At 39.5% G+C, this 22,448-nt stretch overlaps 2 protein-coding genes across 2 annotated transcripts; both read right to left on the reverse strand.

Annotated features, from left to right (window-relative positions):
* Positions 1 to 345: 345 nt before the first annotated feature.
* On the reverse strand, positions 346 to 3,232 carry LOC130236447 (uncharacterized). The gene has a single exon (XM_056467154.1). The coding sequence runs from the start codon at positions 3,029 to 3,031 to the stop codon at positions 410 to 412; it is 2,622 nt and encodes an 873-aa protein (XP_056323129.1). The 5' UTR covers positions 3,032 to 3,232; the 3' UTR covers positions 346 to 409.
* A 5,723-nt stretch (positions 3,233 to 8,955) lies between these two features.
* On the reverse strand, positions 8,956 to 11,652 carry LOC130236477 (uncharacterized). Its single transcript, XM_056467194.1, has one exon. It carries the CDS (start codon positions 11,650 to 11,652, stop codon positions 9,028 to 9,030), a length of 2,625 nt encoding a protein of 874 aa, XP_056323169.1. The 3' UTR covers positions 8,956 to 9,027.
* Positions 11,653 to 22,448: the final 10,796 nt, after the last annotated feature.

The following is a 22,448-nucleotide window of genomic DNA, read 5'->3' on the forward strand; positions in this document are numbered from 1 at the left end:
AGGAAATGTAAACAAAAGGCAAGATATATCAAGTCACATTGACTCTAAAGGGTGTATTTGTTCCAATAAAATGTCACCTTAAAATATATGTTTAATCTAAGGACATGAAATGATCATTTTGTCAAAGAGAGAGAAACTGAACTTTCCCCTGCTTAAACCACCACGTTGTCACTAGTTTCTCAGTCTTACACTAAAGTCTAAGCCAAATGAAATACCACTCGGATATACGAAGATATTAGCAATAGATGTCTGCTACATGTTGGCAACAACTTCACACAGCAGTTAAATGTGATCCGTTTTTAGTAAATACCACAAAGAAACTCAATTTCACACCTAGGAAACTTTTTGCTAAATTTATTGGAAAGGTTTAAGAACAAACATTGCAATGTATCAGTGTAACAGTCTCTTATCACTTGGAGTTGTAGCGTCTTAAAGTAGTAGAACTACTGGAAGGTTTAGAAAAATAGGAAGTTAAGGTCTTGACGACAGAGGATGGGGAATCTTTAGTTTGAAGTGGTCCTTGCAAACGGAAAGGTGCAGAGGATCCTGTCTGGGTGCCATAGACGGAGGTAATCTGCTTTGAACTTGGCACAGCTGACTGACCAGTAATACTTTGTGGCAATGATAGAGCTACGTATGGGGAAGACACAGAAACATCTTGACTTGTTGAATCTTGACCCTGGAGTAGTCCTTGCAAAGCAAAAGGAGCAGAGGATCCTGTCTGGGTGCCATAGACAGAGGTAACCTGCATTGAACTTGGCACTGCTGACTGACTAGTAACACCCTGGGGAAAGGAAACAGCTACATATGGGGAAGATCCTGAAACAACCTGACTTGTTGTATCCTGAACCTGGAGAAGTCCACCGTATGTGGTGCTTCCTTGCAAAGTGAATGGAGCAGAGGATCCTGTCTGGGTGCCATAGACAGAGGTGATCTGCTTTGAACTTGGCAGAGAAGTCAACTGACTAGTAACATCTTGGGGCAATGATAGCGCTACATAGGGGGATGATGCTGAAACAACCTGGCTTGTTGCATCTTGAGCCTGGACAAGTCTTTGCAAGGTGAAGGGGGCAGAGGAACCTGTCTGGGTGCTATAGACTGAAGTGATCTGCTTTGAACTTGGCACAGCTGACTGACTAGTAACACCTTGGGGCAGTGATACAGCTACGTATGGGGTTGAGGATACTGAAACCTGGCTTGTTGAATCTTGAGCCTGGAGAAGTCCCCCATATGTTGTGCTTCCTTGTAAAGTGAAAGGGGTAGAAGATCCAGTCTCGGTGCTATAGACAGTAGTGATTTGCTTTGAACTTGGCAGAGGAGTCAACTGACTAGTAACATCTTGGGGCAATGGTAGCGCTACATAGGGGGATGATCCTGAAACAACCTGGCTTGTTGCATCTTGAGCCTGGACAAGTCTTTGCAAGGTGAAGGGGGCAGAGGAACCTGTCTGGGTGCTATAGACAGAAGTAATCTGCTTTGAACTTGGCCCACCTGACTGACTATTAAAGGCTTGGGGCAATGATACAGCCACATATGGGGAAGATACTGAAACAACCGGATTTGAATCTTGACGCTGGACTGATCCTTGCAAAGGGAATAGAGCAGAGGACCCTGTTGGAGTGCCATAGACTGAGGTAATAGGCTTCTTTGAACTAGGCACAGTTGTTGACAGACTAGTAACATCTTGAGGCAATGATACGGTTACATGTGGGGAAGATGATTCTGAAACAACCTGGCTTGTTGCATCTTGAGCCTGGACAAGTCTTTGCAAGGTGAAGGGGGCAGAGGATCCTGTCTGGGTGCTATAGACTGAAGTGATCTGCTTTGAACTTGGCACAGATGTCAACTGACTATTAACATCTTGGGGAACGGGAACATATGGGGCTGAAGATCCAAAAATGACCCGACTTGAATCTTGACCCTGGATTAGTCCTTGCAAAGTGAAAAGAGCAGAAGAACCTGTTGGAGTGCTATAGACAGAGGTAATCTGCTTGGAACTTGGCACAGCTGGCTGACTAGTAACACCTTGGGGCAAGGATACAGCTACGTATGGTGTTGAAGATCCTGAAACAACCTGGCTTGTTGCATCTTGAGCCTGGACAAGTCTTTGTAAGGTGAAAGGAGCAGAGGATCCAGTCTGGGTGCTATAGACTGAAGTGATCTGCTTTGAACTTGGCACAGCTGACTGACTAGTAACACCTTGGGGCAGTGATACAGCTACGTATGGGGTTGAGGATACTGAAACCTGGCTTGTTGAATCTTGAGCCTGGAGAAGTCCCCCATATGTTGTGCTTCCTTGCAAAGTGAAAGGGGTAGAAGATCCAGTCTCGGTGCTATAGACAGTAGTGATTTGCTTTGAACTTGGCAGAGGAGTCAACTGACTAGTAACATCTTGGGGCAATGATAGCGCTACATAGGGGGATGATGCTGATACAACCTGGCTTGTTGCATCTTGAGCCTGGACAAGTCTTTGTAAGGTGAAAGGAGCAGAGGATCCTGTCTGGGTGCTATAGACTGAAGTAATCTGCTTTGAACTTGGCACAGCTGACTGACTAGTAACACCTTGGGGCAAGGATACAGTAACGTATGGGGTTGAAGATCCTGAAACAAACTGACTTGAGGCATCTTGAGTCTGGATTGGTCCACCATAAGTGGTACTTCCTTGCAGAGTGAAAGGAGCAGAGGATCCAGTCTTGGTGCCATAGACTGTGGTAAATTGCTTTGAACTTGGCCCAGTCACCAACTGACTAGTAGCATATTTGGGCAATGAGATGGTTGCATATGGGGAAGAAGATCCTGGAGCAAACTGACTTGTACCTTGAGCCTGAGTAGTTACGCCATAGGTGGTACCTGAAGCTGCTGAACTAGAAAGACTAGGGGAGCTCTGGTCATTAGTGGACTGGCCAGAAACTCCAGTCTTGGAAAGGAAGCTGGCACGTTCCCCTTGTGCAAAAACCATTTGTCCAGAACCACTTGTAGCATATGCAGTGGTTGATCCGGATGAGCCCTGAAGAGACACTAAACCACTCATATCAGATTGAGCCACAGGAAAAGCTGAAGAGGGTGTATTTGGAGTTAGAGCTTGGGGTGTGGAGTCAGAGTTGCTGGAAATACCACCTTTAACAACCTGAAGTAAATTAAACTTGGGTCTGTTTTTTGGCAAACTAGAGACCACTTCTTCAAGCAAAACCCCAGTCACAGGGGCTTCTGGCACAGAAGACTGGACCACAAGAGGCAAAGTGTTGTCAGATGTTTGACCCAACCATTGGCCAACATTTGGAGAAGTTGAATCTAAAGTTAAAAAAAAAAATAATAAAATTAAACAGTAGATTGAAAAATCAGGTGCAAGTACACTAAATTTGTGTGCTTTGTAAACGGTTTAATCTATAGATCAAGGTCTTAGTTATAAAGAATCAGCACAACACAAATGGGTTGGGGAACCCTTCATGAAAAACAAGTCAATAGTTAAAAGGTTTGCCACACAGGTGCATTTTTGAAAAACACAAACTGAAAAGCGAAAGGGAAGCAAATAATGAATTTGAATTCAGGCACTTGATGGGTCTGCAAATGTCTTGGAAATCCACAAAGTTGATAAAAGCTTAGGGCCCCCACACACACACACTACTTACATGCAAATCCATCAGCATTCTTCCAAAAGAGCAGGAAGACTACCAACAAGGGGAACCTACAGTACAGTTCGAAAGAGATTATAATCATCATGCATAACATGCATACAATCTTCAAAAAAATAATTTCAAACAGCATTACTGGATAAACTCACCTTTTCCACCCTTGATCCATGGCCTAATAACAAAACAACTAATCCTAAAACTGACTGCTCACAGTGCCAAAACCATAAACAGAACCCACGAATACAAGCATACAACCAACCAGAGGTAAGTGTGTTTTATAGGCCTTCTGCCATTCAATTAAGGCACTAATTACATTAACACTGTTCACCTGTGAAAATCACTGGCTGTTAAAAGATAATGGATGAATGTTTTGTGAAGGCTCTGACCCCCTCTGCTGTTTAAACAATGCAAAGCAGCTAATCCCAGGCATTCACATTAAGCATCCTGCAACACAAATAAGTGCCTGATGATTTCATGACTCCTTAATTGTTTTGTTGTGTATGTGGCAGACACATTTTAGCATTGAGTAATTTTTGGTTAATAACATGGTTAAGATAAAAATAAAATAAAAAATTACATCTTGTAAAATGTTTATGTACAATTAATGAGAACTCTGCCATAAATTTTGTATGAAAAATTGAGCAATAGAGTAGTAAAACAACACTGTTTGCACTGCACTTGTCTGTTACTTAATCTTTTATTTTGGTGTGTAAAGCAATTTAAATCTGCAAAGCAATTTGAATCCCCCTGCCCTACCAGTCATGACCAGCAAAGTAACAGCACGAAACAGCATAATGATATTCAGTTTTTACTATATGAAAGTTATGAATGTATGGAGCAGAAAGTTTAAAGCATCAAGTTTTAATATTTGCATGAATGTTTAAGCAAAGGACTCAATTTTACAGTTGCGGTATGCATTATGCACAATTATAGAGAAACCATCTTACACTTTGTTCCCAGTACTGTACTCTGCAATATACATTATCAGTACAACAGTGCAGTAGTGTAGAAGTTCACAGCAGAACTGATTGTTTTATCAATATGAATAATTTATGACACATCTGGGTTTATTTTATGACGCAAGTGGTCACATACATATTTTCATAATTGTATGCATTATGATATCAATCACGCATTTACAAACTTGATATAGCACACTTTACACAGTACATATATTCACGGCACCATAATAAATAATTGTAACGCCACAACCATATGTTACACTTTTTTTGTACAAACACATTAAATTAACATTGCGTGAGAAAAGAATGAACAAAAATAAAATGCTCAGTGTTTGGCTTTCCTATTGCTATCGTAAACAACTGCTCTTGATATGATATGGCTACTGGACTACATTTTAATGCAGTCTATAGGCATCTGGCTACTTTTCATCAATTATAGTACATATGCTCTTTTATTTTTACAGTGAAACTTTTATTGTAAGTACAAATCTATAGAATACATTAATCCATAACCCAGGTTTGTTTTGTAATATACACTTGTAGCCATATCACTTGCTCTAAAGTCTAAATTTGTCTGGCCTTTACCACACTGTTTGACACACTGAGCCTCACACAAAAATCATCCTCACAGAAGTGTAGTGACTATTCATACTACATTGGCTTCACTATTTAGCAACACTTACATAATAACCAAATACTCAGAACAGCAATGAAAACAGCTTTGTATTCCACCAATGTAGACTGAGTGTACTTGATTTCAGAGACTGAGAAACATCTAGAAGTGTAGACGATTGAGAGACAATGTGAATGAACAAGGAAGTAAGACTAATGTTTGGAGTCTCGGGGGTAAAACTCAGCCAGAATGCTCTGAGGAATCCTCTTCAGCATCTCTTTGGGGAAGATTTGCAGGAGCTGCCAGCCAATGTCCAATGTCTCAAACACAGTCTGGTTTTCATATGCACCTGTGGCACAAAGCATATTTGGTTTAATCTGAAGTAATTCTGTTTCATCATAATACTTGACTGTTACAATTACATTTTTTTTAAAAGATCATCACAATTTCTGAAGTAAGTCATGTTCTATACACATACTGAACAGCACACAATTCATACATTCTCCTATTTAAAGGCATAGTAAGTGATTTTTACAATTAGAGGGTGCACATTCACACCAAAGGCATACTTTGATGACGCTGCCACAGGGGGCTGCTTACATAACATTTTCAGTTCAAATGGGAAACCTTTAAAGGGCACCTAGGTTAGCCCTTTTTTCAGATTTAATATAAGTGTTTTGCGTCTCCAGAATGTGTCTGTAAAGCTTCAGCTCAAAACACCCACCAGATTTTTTATTATACCTTTTATTAAAGTCCTATTTATACATTTTTGTACTGGGTGGCGGTTTTGATGTACTGCTCCTTTAAGGCTAGTCCTTCCCGCCCACCGTTTCTACAAGCCTTTCTGCGTGCCTTAATCTCCTCCCTCGGCTGCGTCAGACAACAGACAGACATAAAGGAAGCAGATCTCACGTAGCATTTGTGAGAAATACTACAGTAAGAACTTTACCAATGAGTATTTGTTGTGCAGTTGCATTGATGAGTCACACAAAGTTCACGCGTGCACACACACCGCAGCAGACACACACACGCACACACACACAAACACACACACACACACACACACACAGAGAGAGCGCCCGTTTAGCTTCACACTCTGTTTGCACGCATATGTGACAGGATACAGGTTAATCTCCACTGCTGTATGGATATCTGTTATGTTAATGAACAAAATAAACCTGATTTAACGTCCACAAACCGGGATTGAAGCGTCTTCCTTTATAATTGTTCTTACACGCGGCTGTGCTGATGAAGTTAAGCTAAGCTAAATTGTTGTAATTCATTACACACATGTACTGTTTTAAAACATTTTAAACATGTGAAACTCACTCTTGATCACATTTGATGATGATTGATGAACCTAGCAAACTGAACAGACCTTTTATTCCCGGTTGCTTTGCGCACGTCTGGTCTTGTTGATATGATTATACACGTGACTACTGGGACATGTTAATACGCGCAGCAGGCCAATCAATTCGGTGGACGGGGGGACCGCACTCCTGCGTAAAGTTGCGGTTGATCTGAAAACCACTCCAATTGGTCCACCGTTTTTATGTTGCTAAACTGAAAAAAAAGGACTGGGTGTGTTTATTTCACCCCAATATGACGGTCTATACAACATACCTGCACATATGTCTGTCCATACAGCTTGAAAAGTAGATTTTTCACTTTAAAGGTGCCCTTTAATGCTTTATGCCTTTTTGTTTACATGACAACAGCATTTTTAAGAGTGAAAATACACAAATTTTAAAAATGGCTCTGTTTTTGTGTCTATGTAAACAATTGAAGAGTCTATGAAAATTAGGATGTCATGCAAGAGCATGGTAAGTGTTTGGCGAGGTGTAGATCCTGTGTGTTGATGTTGCTCAGGTTTATAGATTTACTTCACATTATAGCAAGTTCTACATACAGTGCATCCAGAAAGTATTCATAGCGCTTCACTTTTTTCCCATTTTTTAATGTTACAGCCTTATTCCAAAATGGATTAAATTCATTTATTTCCTCAAAATTCTACACACAATACCAATGACAATGTGAATTTTTTTTTGTTGCAAATTTATTAAAAATAAAAAACCTGAAAAATCACATTCATAAGTATTCACAGCCTTTGCTCAATACTTTGTTGATGCTCCTTTGGCAGCAATTACAGCCTCAACTCTTTTTGAATATGATGGCACAAGCTTGGCAAACTTGTCTAGGGAATTTTTGCCCATTCCTCTTTGCAGTACCTCTCAAGCTCTAACAGATTGGATGGGAAGCAACAGTGTACAGCCATTTTCAGATCTCTCCAGAGATGTTCAATAGGATTTAGATCTGGGCTCTGGCTGGGCCACTAAAGGACAGCCACTTCATTGATATTTTGGCAGTGTGCTTCTGGACCTACTGGAGCACTGGGTCATTGTCCTACTGAAAGATGTACTGTGGCCCCAGTCTGAGGTAAAGAGCACTCTGAAGCAGGTTTTTATTCAGGATGTCTTTGTATATTGCTGCATTCATCTTTCCCTCTACCTGACTAGTCTTCCAGTTCCTGCTGCTGAAAAACATCCCCACAGCATGATGCTGCCACCACCATGCTTCACTGTAGGGATGGTATTAGCCTGGTGATGAGCGGTGCCTGGTTTCTCGTAACGTAACACCTGGCATTCACTCCAAAGAGTTCAAATTTAGTCTCATCAGATCAGAGAATTTTGTTTCTTATGGTCTGAGTCCTTCAGATGCCTTTTGGCAAATTCCAGGCAGGTTGCTTTATGCCCTATACTAAGGAGTGGCTTCTTATTTAGAGGCTTCCTCTAATTTTTTATTTTTAATAAATTTGCAACAATTTCAAAAAATCTTTTTTTTTTTTTTTTTTACATTGTCATTATGGGGTATTGTGTGTAGAATTGCATAAATTTAATCCATTTAGGTATAAGACTGTAACATATAAAAAAAAATGTGGAAAAAGCAGGGCTATGAATAATTTCTGGATGCACTGTAGGCCTACACACCACCAGTGCTGACACACAAGTCATCACTTCCTTACACAGATGTGGTTTACTAGTAAGGTGACAGTGCCAAAAACTGACCTGACATAATACAGCAATTTTGCAGACCATTTTAAAGCAGTCCTGTTAAAACTTTTTTTTTTAAACGAGAAATCGTACATCGTTGTTGTATAAATGCAGCGTATTCCAAAAGGGGGGGGGGGGGGGGGTCCAGCTGAATGAGATGCAAAAGTTTCACCTATTTTTAAAAGGTCTGACTCTAAAAGTGAGGGGAACATATGTAACACCAGTGACAAGATTTAAAAAATTTCAATAAAATGTCTGATGCAATGTATGGAACAACTTTCACAACCATAATATACACACTGAACCTGGTTAATTTATACTGTAGCTTTTATTTTTTTTTTTTTTTTTAAAACATGAACAAATGGATTACCCTGATTCAAGTACATCATGACACTAAATAAGGGATTCACATGAGGGAAGAAAAAAAAAAAAAAAAGTTACAAGTGGCTTTTCTTTATTGAAAAACATTGGACATCATAAGTGGCATGTATACGCACCTTTTTAATGATTAGTTATAACCACCCTTTATTATATCTAACAAATTCTTTATTACTAGATGTTTGACCTCAACAGGTTTTATTTTTATAAAAAAAAAAAAAAAAAAAAAAAAAAAAAAAGCCCAGAAGTCAAATGAACGCACCGCATACTGACAACTTTAACATCCAAGACCCACCAAAAAAGAAAACTGAATTCATACCTTGTAAATTTAACTTAATTTTATTGAAAAGCAGTAGCAAACAGACATTGAAACATGGCAGTTTAACTGTCTCCTAGCCCTTGACAGAGTAGTAACGTCTTAAGGTGGAAAAGCTGTTGGAAGGATTAGAAGTGTCGGTGGTTGAGGTCTGAAGGATGGATGAAGATCCTGTAGAAAACTGATCTGTGGAATCTTGAGGCTGGAGTAGTCCTTGCAAATTCAAAGTGGGAGAGGATCCTGTCTGGGTGCTATAGACAGAAGTTACCTGCTTCGAACTTGGCATGCTCATTGACTGGCTAATAACACTTTGGGGCAATGATACAGCTACATATGGGGTTGAAGACCCTGAAACAACCTGGCGTGTTGAAGCTTGACCCTGGAGTGGTCCTTGCAAAGTGAAGGGAGCAGAAGAGCCAGTCTGAGTGCCATAAACGGTGGTAATCTGCTTTGAACTCGGCAGAGTTGTCTGACTGGTAATACTTTGGGGCCGTGATACGGCTACATATGGGGAAGAAACTGAAACAACCTTGCTTGTTGATTCTTGACCCTGGAGTAGTCCTTGCAAAGTGAAGGGAGCAGAAGACCCAGTCTGTGTGTCATAGACAGAGGCAATTGGCTTCTTTGAACTTGGCACAGTAGTCGACTGGCTAGTAAGAACTTGGGGCAATGATACAGCTACATATGGGGATGAAGATCCTGAAACAACCTGGCTTGCTGAATCTTGAGCCTGGATTAGTCCACTGTATGTGGTGCCTCCTTGCAAAGTGAAAGGAGCAGATAATCCTGTCTGAGTGCTATAGACAGAGGTTATCTGCTTTGAACTTGGCACAGCTGATTGACTAGTAACACCTTGGGGCAAGGACACAGATACATAAGGGGTTGAAGACCCTGAAACAAACTGGCTTGTTGTATCTGAAGCCTGGATCAGTCCACCATAAGTGGTGCCTTCTTGGAAAGTGAAAGGAGCAGAGGATCCGGTTTGAGTGCTATAGAGAGTGGTAATCTGCTCTGAACTTGGTACAGCTGATTGGCTGGTAACACCTTGGGTCAGTGATACAGCTATAGATGGGGCTGAAGATCCTGAAACCACCTTGCTTGTTGATTCTTGGCCCTGGAGCAGTCCTTGCAAAGTGAAAGGAGAAGACCCAGTCTGAGTGCCAAAGACAGAAGCAATTGGCTTCTTTGAACTTGGCACAGTAGTCGACTGGCTAGTAACAACTTGGGGCAATGATACAGCTACATATGGGGATGAAGATCCTGAAACAACCTGGCTTGCTGAATCTTGAGCCTGGATTAGTCCACTGTATGTGGTGCCTCCTTGCAAAGTGAAAGGAGCAGATAATCCTGTCTGTGTGTCATAGATAGAGGTAATCTGCTTTGAACTTGGCACAGCTGATTGACTGGTAACAACTTGGGGCAATGATACAGAGACATAAGGGGTTGAAGATACTGAAACCACCTTGCTTGTTGAACCTTGACCCTGGAGTAGGTTTGAACTTTGTACCGCGGACTGACTAGGAACACCTTGGATAAATGATAGGTCTACAGATGGGGTTAAAGGTCCTGAAACAACCTTGCTTGTTGCATCTGGAGCCTGGACTAACCTCTGCAAAGTAAAAGGAGCAGAGGATCCTGCCTTGGTGCTATAAACAGAGGTAATTGGCTTCTTAGAACTTGGCACAGTAGTCGACTGACTTGTAAAAACTTGGGGCAATGATACAGCTACATTGGGGGTTGAAGATACAGAGACAACCTGGCTTGTTGAATCTTGACCCTGGAGTAGTTCTTGCAGAGTGAAAGGAGTGGAGGACCCAGTTTGAGTGCTATAGACAGAGGTTATCTGCTTTGAACTTGGCACAGCTGATTGACTAGTAACACCTTGGGGCATGGACAAAGCTACATATGGGGTTGAAGATCCCGAAACAAACTGGCTTGCATCTTGAGCCTGGATCAGTCCACCATATGTGGTGCTTTCTTGGAAAGTGTAAGGAGCAGAGGAACCTGTTTGAGTTCTATAGACTGAGGTAATGGTCTTCTTTGAACTTGGAACAGCTGACTGGCTAGGAACACCTTGGGACAATGATACGGCTACAGATGGGGTTAAAGATCCTGAAACAGTGCTTGTATCTGGAGCTTGGACTAATCTCTGCAGAGTGAAAGGGGCAGAGGATCCTGTCTGGGTGCTATAGACAGAGGTTATCTGCTTTGAACTTGGCACAGCTGACTGACTAGGAACATCTTGGGGCAAGGATATAGCTACATACGGGGATGTAGATCCTGAAACAAACTGACTTGTGGTCTCTTGCGTTTGAATTGGTCCACCGTATGTGGCACTTCCTTGCAAGGTGAAAGGAGCAGAGGATAAAGTCTTGGTGCCATACACCGACATAAATGGCTTTGAACTTGGTCCAGTTGTCAACTGGCTAACATATTTGGGCGATGATATGGTTGCATATGGGGAAGACCCTAGAGCAAACTGACTTGTACCTTGAGCCTGAGTAATTACACCATAGGTGGTACCTGGAGACGCTGAATTAGACAGACTAGGGGAGCTCTGGTCATAAGCAGACTGGCCAGAAACTGCAGCGTTGGAAGAAAAGCTGTCAGGTTTCCCTTGTGCAAATACAATTTGTCCAGAACCACTAGTAAATGCAGTGGTGGATCCAGATGAGCCCTGAAGAGACACTAAACCACTCATACCAGATTGAGCCACAGGCAGAGAAGCTGAAGAGGATGTATCTGGAGTTAGAGCTTGGGGTATGGAGTCAGAATTGCTGGAAACGCCACCTTTAACAACCTGAAGTAGATTAAACTTGGGTCTGTTTTTTGGCAAACTAGAGACCACTTCTTCAAGCAGAACCCCAGTCACAGGGGCTTCTGGCACAGAAGACTGGATCACAAGAGGCAAGAAAGCGTTGTCAGATGGCTGACCCCACCATTGGTCAGCATTTGGAGAAGTTGAATCTAGAGAACAAAAATAAGCAAGCTGAAAAAGAGATGAATTGTGCCTTGTACACATTTCTAAAACAGTCACATTAGATCAAGTGATGGACTTAGTCATGGTGTATATGCATGCACATGAAGTTCTTTACATGACTGTAGAACCAAGCAGATTAATACTTGAACTACCACAAGTGCCTTGTATATTCACAATATAAAATGTTAATTTATATATAATTTTATTTGCTCTTCCGCATTTGGGCTTTCAGCCGTGAAAATTAAACTACACAGAATTTAAACTCTTAAAGCTGGACTGACACGGTTTCAATTTACAACAAGCATCCATGTGAAGCTGCTTTAACACAAGCTACATTGTGAAAGCACTACCGAAATATGGAAAAAAATAAATAAATTTGACGGAAGAAAAACAAAATCAGCTACTTACATAAATATCCATCAGCATTCTTCCAAAAAAGCAGGAAGACTACCAACAAGGGGAACCTCCAATTTGAAAGATACATTATATTAAATGTTTTACACCACATTTGCAGCACAAAATACAAACAGTGTAACTGGACAAACTCACCTTTTCCACCCTTGAGCCATGGCCTAATAAAATCAACCAACAAATCCAAACCCTGACTGCTTATGGTTCCAAACCCCCATACAGAACCCACAAACCCAAGTATGGAAACTACTAGAGGTAAGTGTATTTTATAGGCCTTCAGCCATTCAATTAAAGCACTAATTACATGAAACACGGTTCACCTGTGAAAATCACTGGCTGTTAAAAGATAACTAATGAATGATTTGTGAAGGCTCTGACCCCCTCTGCTGTTTAAACATTGCAAAGCAGCTAATCGCAGCTTGTTTATGTACAAATAATGAGTTTATTCATTCATTGTTTTTCTTCCGACTTAGTCCATTTATTCATCAGGGGTAATGAGTTAATAAATAAATTGTTTTAATATCTACAGTTTATTTTTTATTGCCAAATGTATCAGTTTAGCTAGATTGTTTTATGAACGTCATTCATTTATTTAATACATTTTCATTCACTAAATATCACTTGATATTGCATAGTGCATTCTTGGCTCCAATTCATTCCAATAAACAACCATAAAGTACACATTTTTAGAAAAGTGTAAAACAATCTAACAGTACATGGCAAAAGAAGAAAAGCTCATTCTATAAACACAATTTATGGGAGGGTTTTAAAACAATTCCATTTGCATCATGCGGTACTTTATCATACGTATATTATGGTGCGTTATTCTATTAAATTGATTAATTTACGAAATTGTGATTCACATTGATGAGAGCAGTCTTCTTATTTAATTTTATTTAAAATTCACTGTTGGGAAAAGAAACAAACATTTAGGCTCAAAGCCTTCCTCAATGTATGTAATTCATTCATTCATTCATTCATTTTCTTTTCGGCTTAGTCCCTTTAATTATCTGGGGTCGCCACAGCGGAATAAACCGCCAACTTATCCAGCATATGTTTTATGCAGCGGATGCCCTTCCAGCTGCAACCCATCTTTGCGAAACATCCACACACACACTCATTCACACTCATACACTGCGGACAATTTAGCCTACCCAATTCACCTGTACCGCATGTCTTTGGACGTGGGGAAAACCAGAGCACCCGGACAAAACCCACACAAATGCGGGGAGAACATGCAAACTCCACACAGAAAGGCCAACTGACCCAGCTGAGGCTCGAACCAGAGGCCTTCTTGCTGTGAGGTGACAGCACTACCTACTGCGCCACCGCTTCGCCTGTACGTAATTCAGTTTTTGCAAATTGACAAAATTATGAAGCAGAAAATTTATAGGATTGAGAGCAAAAGACTTGCACAATTATAGTTGGCAGTTAAATACTGCAACTAAACCATTACAGTGACTAGCTGGCCGAGCAGTAGCGGTAACTAACTGGAAACTGCTTACAGTGTAAATAGTGCTACTATTCACAGCATAATACCACATACACATAAATTGTATAGTGGTTATTGTAGTGTTACTAAAATTAATCAGTATTTTTAACTGTTCTTAAAAATAGAAAGTATATGAATTGTTCAGACAGATGTATTTTATTGTTTTGGCAGCAAACAAATGTACAACAGAAAATATATAACAAAAGTCTTTATTTTTATTTCTTAAATCTGTTAAAACTTGTTTTAAATCAAAAACTGAAGCCTATAGGCAAATAACAAACTGGCCAGTACCCTCAACTTTCCTCAGAATAATTCCATTTGAATAAAAAGAAAAACTCAAGATAATAATAAAACCACCAGAATTAATAAATTGCACAATGATATATATATATATATATATATATATATATATATATATATATATATATATATATATATATATATATATATATATTTATATATATATTTATATATATATACACACACACACACACACACACACATATATATATAAAGATTATTAGCACCCCTCAATTATAAACCCCCTGTTTATTTTTTCCCCAATTTCTGTTTAACAGAGAGAATATTTTTTTCAACATATTTCTAAACATAATAGTTTTAATAACTCATTTCTAATAACTGATTTATTTTATCTTTTCCATGATGACAGCAAATAATATTTTACTAGATATTTTTCAAGACACTTCTACACAGGGTAAAGTAACATTTAAAGGCTTAACTAGTTTAATTTGGTTAACTTGGCAGGTTAGAGTAATTAGGCTAGTCATTGTATAACGATGGTTTGTTCTGTAGACTATTGGAAAAAAAAAACAGTTTAAAGGGGCTAATAATTTTGACCTTAAAATGGCTTTTAAAAATTGAAAACTGCTTTTATTCTAGCTGAAACAAAACAAATAAGACTTTCTCCAGAAGAAAAAAATATTATCAGACATACTGTGAAAATGTCCTTGCTCTGTTAAACATATTTGGGAAATATTTAAAAAAGAAAAAAAAATCAAAGGGGGGCCAATAATTCTGACTTCATATATATATATATATATATATATATATATATATATATATATATATATATATATATATATATATATATATATATATATATTTATTTATTTATTTTTTTTTATTTTTTTTCACTTGTCCCCACCAATATTAGGTGCAAATCCTATTGCCTTCTGTTGCAAATGCTAATATTATATTTGTTAATAAAAAAGCAGCAAGATCACAATTTCTGAAACGAGTAATGTTTTATACACATACTGAACAGAATATATTCTATTTAGAGGTACAGAATGTAATTTTTCAGGGTTTCTGCAGATATCATAATGTCAAATTTAAGACTTTTTAAGACCATTAAGTATTTAAATTTTATTTGATATTGCAAAATCAAAACACACATAAAGAGAAAATGCAAAATCACAAATTTTGTGGTAAAATAAATGTATTCAAATTGAACAGTACTGAAGACAGATTAGATGCACCATTGAACTACAGAAAAAACAAACCAACAAACATCTTAATGCGAATTTATACTTTCACCTGGTGCCACATCGCGCACCTCACGAAACGGACGAGGCTTTTATACTTTACGCCATTGAGGTATTTTTTTAAATGGCAGGGGGCGGTCAAAACAAACAGATAGTAAAATCAGACAAATGAAAAGAGAAGTAGAACGTTTCCGGAATTTGGTCATATAATCAATATCACTAAAGATTTTTGTGGGGGGCTCTTTTTTTTTTTTTTTAACAAACTTTTACAAAAGCTTTTCTTCTTTCCCACTGCTTTTTTGCAATTTCTAGCTAAGAATTATTGGTCATCTGCTTCTCCTTATGATCACACATGGACAGATCATAAAGATGTCTGTACAGACGTACCTGTTTCATACAAAATCTCTTCAGTGTTTTATATTCAACTTAAATCAAATGCGGCGCCGCGCGAACTGTTCACCCGAGTCTCAAAAAATTCCATGAGCTCCGCTATGGTGTTATTTCACTGACAAATGTCGTGAGCGCAGTGTTACAAGTCAAGAGCACATTCATGTAATACGAGGGAGTGAATCTCTTTGCTCATGCACCGATTTCCTTTATTACATTCCTTTTCTCACGCACAAATTTTCTTGCACGCTCTCAGTACACCGCTTGCTCAGTGAGATTATTTGCAGACTCATAATTTGTGCTTTGTGTTCCTTATTCTTTTTGTGCTTTTTGATATGATTTATATTAGTTCACAATTTATTAACAATGACCAAAATACTAAAATAGACTTTCATATTAAATTTTTTATCTAATAAACCATAACATTTTTGGCTGTATCGTGAGATATTTCCAGCTTCAAACACTTAAAGACACAGAGAATAGTTTTATATTTAAAAACATTTATTAAACTTCCAAAAGGAGCACCAAACTAAAAAAATAAATAAAATATTTGAATATTACTAATGCAAGCAGAAATGTAACTCTGATAGAAAATAGGGAAACACTTGATAAGGTATTTTAGCCTACTGTACTATTCACTCTTCAAATAAATCTCACTGTCAATACCATTTTATCATGGCAACTACAATAAAGTGAACTAGTCTCTGCTGTCTTCCACATTGTTGATGGGATTGTGGAGGACATTTTCCCTGTCGCCCTCTTCATTTTGAGGAGAAGCAGTTCCACAGGGCCCCTGAACACTTATATTGGCATGTACAGTGTTTTGAACAGTACTATAGTAAAGTACTTCAATTACTCTGTTGTGGTAATACTATAGTTGCTATGGAAACACAACAAGTGTAATATAAACAAATTACCCAGTGCTGTAGTTTTTTTTTTTGCCAATATTGGGTATATTATACTACAATTCACAACACTTTACTGTAGTAAAACACTGCAGGGCCAACAAGAAGTGAGTTTCTCTTTAGTTGAGCCTTTTGGTGCAGTGTTATGTTCATTTCTTTTCTTGTTAATATTTGTTTAGTAGTTTTATATTCTGTTGTGATTCTGTTTGTGGTTTGCTCATGTTTAATAAGATGCACCCGACATCATGGTTCAGTGTATGTAAATGTATACCTTGTTGACGCTCTCTCTCACCCAATAGACTATCCACCATTGTTTCAAACTCTCTGCCTCCATCTTGCAAACTCTCTGCACTTGACACGAACAGTGCCACTGATACACTCTGCTCCACGCTAGCATCATGTCTAGACAGACTATGTCCTCTTAATTCCAGGCCAGCCCAGGCCAGTCCTCCTGCACCCTGGCTCTCTGATGTTCTCCGTGAGCATCGCTCAAAACTTCGGGCTGCTGAGAGAATTTGGCGAAAAACTAAAAATCTTGAACAGCTCATAACATACCAAACTCTTCTGTCTTCTTTCTCGGCTGAGGTTACTTCTGCAAAGCAGACATACTTCAGTCAGAAAGTCAACAGTGCCACCAATCCTCGCTTGCTTTGAAACATTTTCCTCCCTCCTCTATCCTCCTCCTCCACCCGCATGCTCCACACTCACTACTGATGACTTTGCTACATTCTTTTGCACCAAAACTGCAAAAATCAGTACTCAATTTGCTGCACCTACAACAAACACACAAGATACACCACCAACACTACACACACTCACCTCTTTTTCCCAGCTCTCTGAGTCTGAGGTGTCCAATCTCGTGCTATCAAGCCATGCAACCACCTGTCCGCTTGATCCCATTCCCTCTCATCTCTTGCAAGCCATTTCTCCTGCAGTCATACCAACACTGACTCACATAATTAACACATCTCTTGACTCTGGTCTATTCCCTACTTCATTTAAGCAGGCTAGGGTAACCCCACTGCTAAAGAAACCCAACCTGGATCAAACGCTACTTGAAAACTACCGACCGGTATCCCTGCTTCCATTCATGGCCAAGATTTTGGAGAAAGTAGTGTTCAATCAGGTCCTGGGCTTTCTTACTAAAAACAACCTCATGGACAACAAGCAATCTGGCTTTAAGAAAGGCCACTCAACTGAGACTGCCCTGCTCTCGGTCGTGGAGGATCTCAGACTGGCTAAAGCAGACTCTAAATCATCTGTCCTCATCTTGCTGGATTTATCAGCTGCTTTTGACACTGTAAACCACCAGATCCTGCTATCTACGCTGGAGTCACTGGGCGTCGCAGGCACTGTTATTCAATGGTTCAGTTCTTACCTCTCGGACAGGTCATTCAGGGTGTCGTGGAGGGGAGAGGTGTCCAACCTACAGCATCTAAACACTGGGGTACCTCAGGGCTCTGTTCTTGGGCCACTTCTCTTCTCTATCTACACGGCATCTTTAGGAACAGTCATCCAGAAACATGGATTTTCCTACCACTGCTATGCTGATGAAACCCAGCTATACCTCTCTTTTCACCCTGATGATCCCTCGGTTCCAGCTCGCATTTCAGCCTGCCTGTCAGACATTTCACACTGGATGAAAGATCATCATCTTCAGCTTAACCTCGCGAAAACGGAAATGCTTGAAGTTTCTGCCATCCCGACTCTACACCATAACTTTTCAATCCAGATGGATGGAGCAACCATCACTGCATCCAAAATGGTAAAAAGCCTTGGAGTAACGATTGATGACCAACTAAACTTCTCTGATCACATTTCTAGAACTGCTCGATCTTGCAGATTCGCACTCTATAACATCAGAAAGGTCCGACCCTTCCTATCTGAACATACAGCTCAACTCATTGTTCAAGCTCTTGTTCTCTCCAAACTGGACTATTGCAACTCTCTACTAGCCGGGCTTCCAGCTAATTCTATCAAACCTCTTCAGCTGCTTCAGAACGCAGCAGCACGAGTGGTCTTTGATGAACCCAAAAGAGCACATGTCACTCCGCTACTCACCCGTTTGCATTGGCTGCCAGTTGCTGCTCGCATCAAATTCAAAGCTCTGATGTTTGCTTACAAAGCGACCTCTGGCTTTGCTCCTTCGTATCTGCTCTCACTTCTGCAGATATATGTGCCCTCCAGAAACTTGCGTTCTGTGAATGAACGTCGCCTCGTTGTTCCATCCCTAAGAGGGAAGAAATCACTTTCCCGAACTCTCACATTCAACCTGCCCAGTTGGTGGAATGAACTCCCTAACTGCATCAGAACAGCAGAGTCACTTGCTGTCTTCAAGAAACGACTAAAAACTCAACTGTTTAGTCTCCACTTTCCTTCCTAATCTTAACTGCCTCTCTGGCTATACCACTAACTGTGCCCTCTCTCTCTCTCTCTCTCTCTCACAAAAAAAAAAAAAAAAAAACATTACTAACGCTTTGCTTCTTAGACTTTACACACCTGAAACTTGTCTATAGCACTTGTTCACTGCTGCTCTTATAGTTGTGTAAACTGCTTCCTTGTCCTCATTTGTAAGTCGCTTTGGATAAAGCGTCTGCTAAATGACTAAATGTAAATGTAAATGTAAATGCTGCTTCCCACGCTCGTACTGTAGAGCTAGCTTGGGAGCTAGTGAGCAAAAAGTATTTATTTACATTTAAACTGCTCGCTTGTTTCTATGACATTGTGAGTTTATTTTTGGTTTGTGTGTGTTTTCTGTGTTGTAATCGAACTGACTGTTGTCCATCTAGATGCTGTAAGGACACTTATTAAGAGTGAATGGTGCCCTTTTAATTGTGTGTGTGTGTGTGTGTGTGTGTGTGTGTGTGTGTGTGTGTGTGTTCTCCAGTTTTTGGTATTGATGCTCTGTTCCTTCTCCTTCCAGAGCGGAGTCCCATATAACTTTCCGTTTCCATTACTCGTATGATGGTGGAGGGTTTGCTGAATTGGAGTCGTCCACAATGGGTGTTTTTTTTTTTTGTAGTAGTGTCAATTCTCATGGGTGTTGCAGTGCTATGAATAGGTAGCAGCGGGGACTCTGGAGAGGTGGAGAACCGGCAGCCTACGAGTCTTAGAAGCCCACTGAAACTGAGTATTGAACCGTTTTAATTGTGTCCATTTGATGGTGTTGCAAAAATAAAGATTGTTACCTTGCACTGATTCTGAGTCTAGGCCTCTGTCACACCGAACCTGAGTAGCCTTTGCTAAAATTTTGGGTCTCTGGTCCTTTTTCTATTTTTTTTATTTTATTTTATTTTATTTTATTTTATTTTATTTTATTTTATTTTATTTTATTTTATTTTATTATCAGGGTGGCGTAGTTGGTTTATTGTTATGTTTGTAAAGTTGTATAATTACATGTCATTCTAAAAATCCCCACTGCCCGGCCACATTTAGAATGTAATTGAATTGAAAATATAGACACGCAGTGAGCGCACCAGCTCTCTGGAGATAGTGAAACAGCTTGCCCTTTTAGACGGCCTCGTATCACAACAAAAGGACATGACAGATTTTGTTCTTGACTTTGTAGCTGTTAATCAAGACGACCACAAGGTTTGTTTGAGCTCGGCTCAACCAAGGCTGGTTATATGTATATAGTATTGCGATGTAATGTATCGGCTGTGTATTTAAAAATGGCGTTTCCTTTGTTTTCATTTTCCTGGCTTGCGCATCAGCTAATAACGCTTTTCTGGAAACCAATAGCGCTTGGCTGCGCGTCTAGCTCCACCTTTTGGTACCCTTTTGCTGTGCTAGCTACCCTTCCTAACGGGTACCCAAAAAGTGGTACGGTTCACTTTTTGGTACCTTTTTGACAGTGGAAACGTCCATAAAAGCATACCCAACCACATTTTTTTTCAGGTAATGGACACACAACACGCAAAAGAAGGACACTTACAACAGCATCGATGAAGATTTATCTGAAGAACACTGGAGAGCATCTTGTGCATTGGTGGGGCTCAGCAAGCACTTAGAGCTCTGTTAGTCCTCGTCTTCTACAGACTTCTAGGAATCACATACCTCAGCAATGATTGGAATCTGATGGTCTGGAATATCCTTTAAAAACAGATGGATGGGTGCATGGATGGATGGATGGATGTCCTTCCAAGAGGATGGGGTGGAGGTGGGCATAGATTGTAGGTAATGGAACCACAAAAGGCAAAAAAGGGAGACTCACAAGAGCATCATTGAAGATTTATTTGAAATTTTTTGGAGAACAGCTTGTGCATTGCTGGAGCACAACCAGCAGGTGAAGCTCTGTTGGTGCTGTCTTTGTCTTTTGCAGTTTGGAGTGGAGCAGCAGCAGGAGACTCACCAAGGGCACGGCTAGACCCCATTTACTGGGGCACGTGCTGAGGAATCCTTTTCTTCATCTCATTGGGGAAGTTTCACTAGAGCTGCCAGCCAATGTGCAATTTCTCGAACACAGTCTGGTTCTCATATGCACCTGTGGCACAAAACATACTTGGCTTAACCTGAAGTCATATGGCACTTCTGTTGCAAATCATAATATTATATTTGTTAATAATAAAAAAAGAAGCAAAATCCTCACAATTTCTAGAACAAGTGATGTTTTATATACATACTGGACAGAATTGAACCGAATTCATTCATTCTTCTATTTAACAGCACAGTATGTCATTTTCACTGCTAGAGGGTGCATATTCACAACAAACAAAGGGCTAGTAGTGCCGTTTGGTGGGCCGTTTACGTGTCGTTTTCAGCCAAAAATGGGAAACTTTTAATGCTTTTTTTTGCCTGTGTGTTTACCTGACATCAAAAACATTTTTATGAGCGAAAATGCCTACAAATGAAAGTAGAAGATTTTAAAATGGCTTTGTTGTTGCTCACATGTACTGTAAACAACTAAAAAAACAAGTATGTAAATGATGTCATGCACGAAACACAGGTATGTGTTTAGAGAGGTGTAGATTAAAGGCAGGCACAAACAAACACAACGGTGGCAGAGTATGTTATAGCTTGTGTTTGCTAACACTTTTATCCAGAAGAAATGTGATACCAGTGACAATTTTCATGACAAATTCATATTACAAATTGCCTAATGCAACGTATATAACAACGTTGACAATCATGGTATACTAACTGAAATCGCGTTAACCAATTAAAGCTAGTCACACTTGACCTTCGAAATTGCATCACATGATTTTGCAAGTCCAATCGAAGATTAAAACAGGACGGTTCTAATTTAAAACAGACCAATCACTTGGTTTTTTTTTTTTTTTTAATATGTTTAATTTTGTTTAAAACTGGTTTAATCATACCCCTTCTTGTGTGACTAAAGCTTTACACTTTTTTTTAACATTTATATTATTTTAAAGGAACTGTCTCTCAAATTTACTAGAACATAAATGGATTAACAATTCAGTGAGAATTAGGTCATGAGTAATCAGGAAATAGGTTCAGTGATTAAGTTTTAAAAATAGCAGGTTTTTGAAACAGAACACACATGATTCTCTATGGGACAACCTTAATTATGTTCTCTTATATTCAGTATTTGTCATTTACAGCACCTATAGTTATTAATACACTATTTTGAATGGTGGAAAAAGTACCGCAAAAGCATGCTCTCTGTAAATTGTAGGCACAAGCAGTTTTTGGAATCAAAAGTAGTTAACTACTTGTTTCACCCTTTTGTGTAATTTAATGCAAGTAATTAACACAGAAACCAAATATTTTACCCAAGTCCAGGACTGAGGTTAAAGGACGGGTGAGAGGGAGGAGAGGAAAAAGAAAAAAATTCTGTAGTGACAACTGTCACAC

The sequence above is a fragment of the Danio aesculapii genome, chromosome 10 (assembly GCF_903798145.1).
Source record: "Danio aesculapii chromosome 10, fDanAes4.1, whole genome shotgun sequence".
Taxonomy (NCBI): Eukaryota; Metazoa; Chordata; class Actinopteri; order Cypriniformes; family Danionidae; genus Danio; species Danio aesculapii.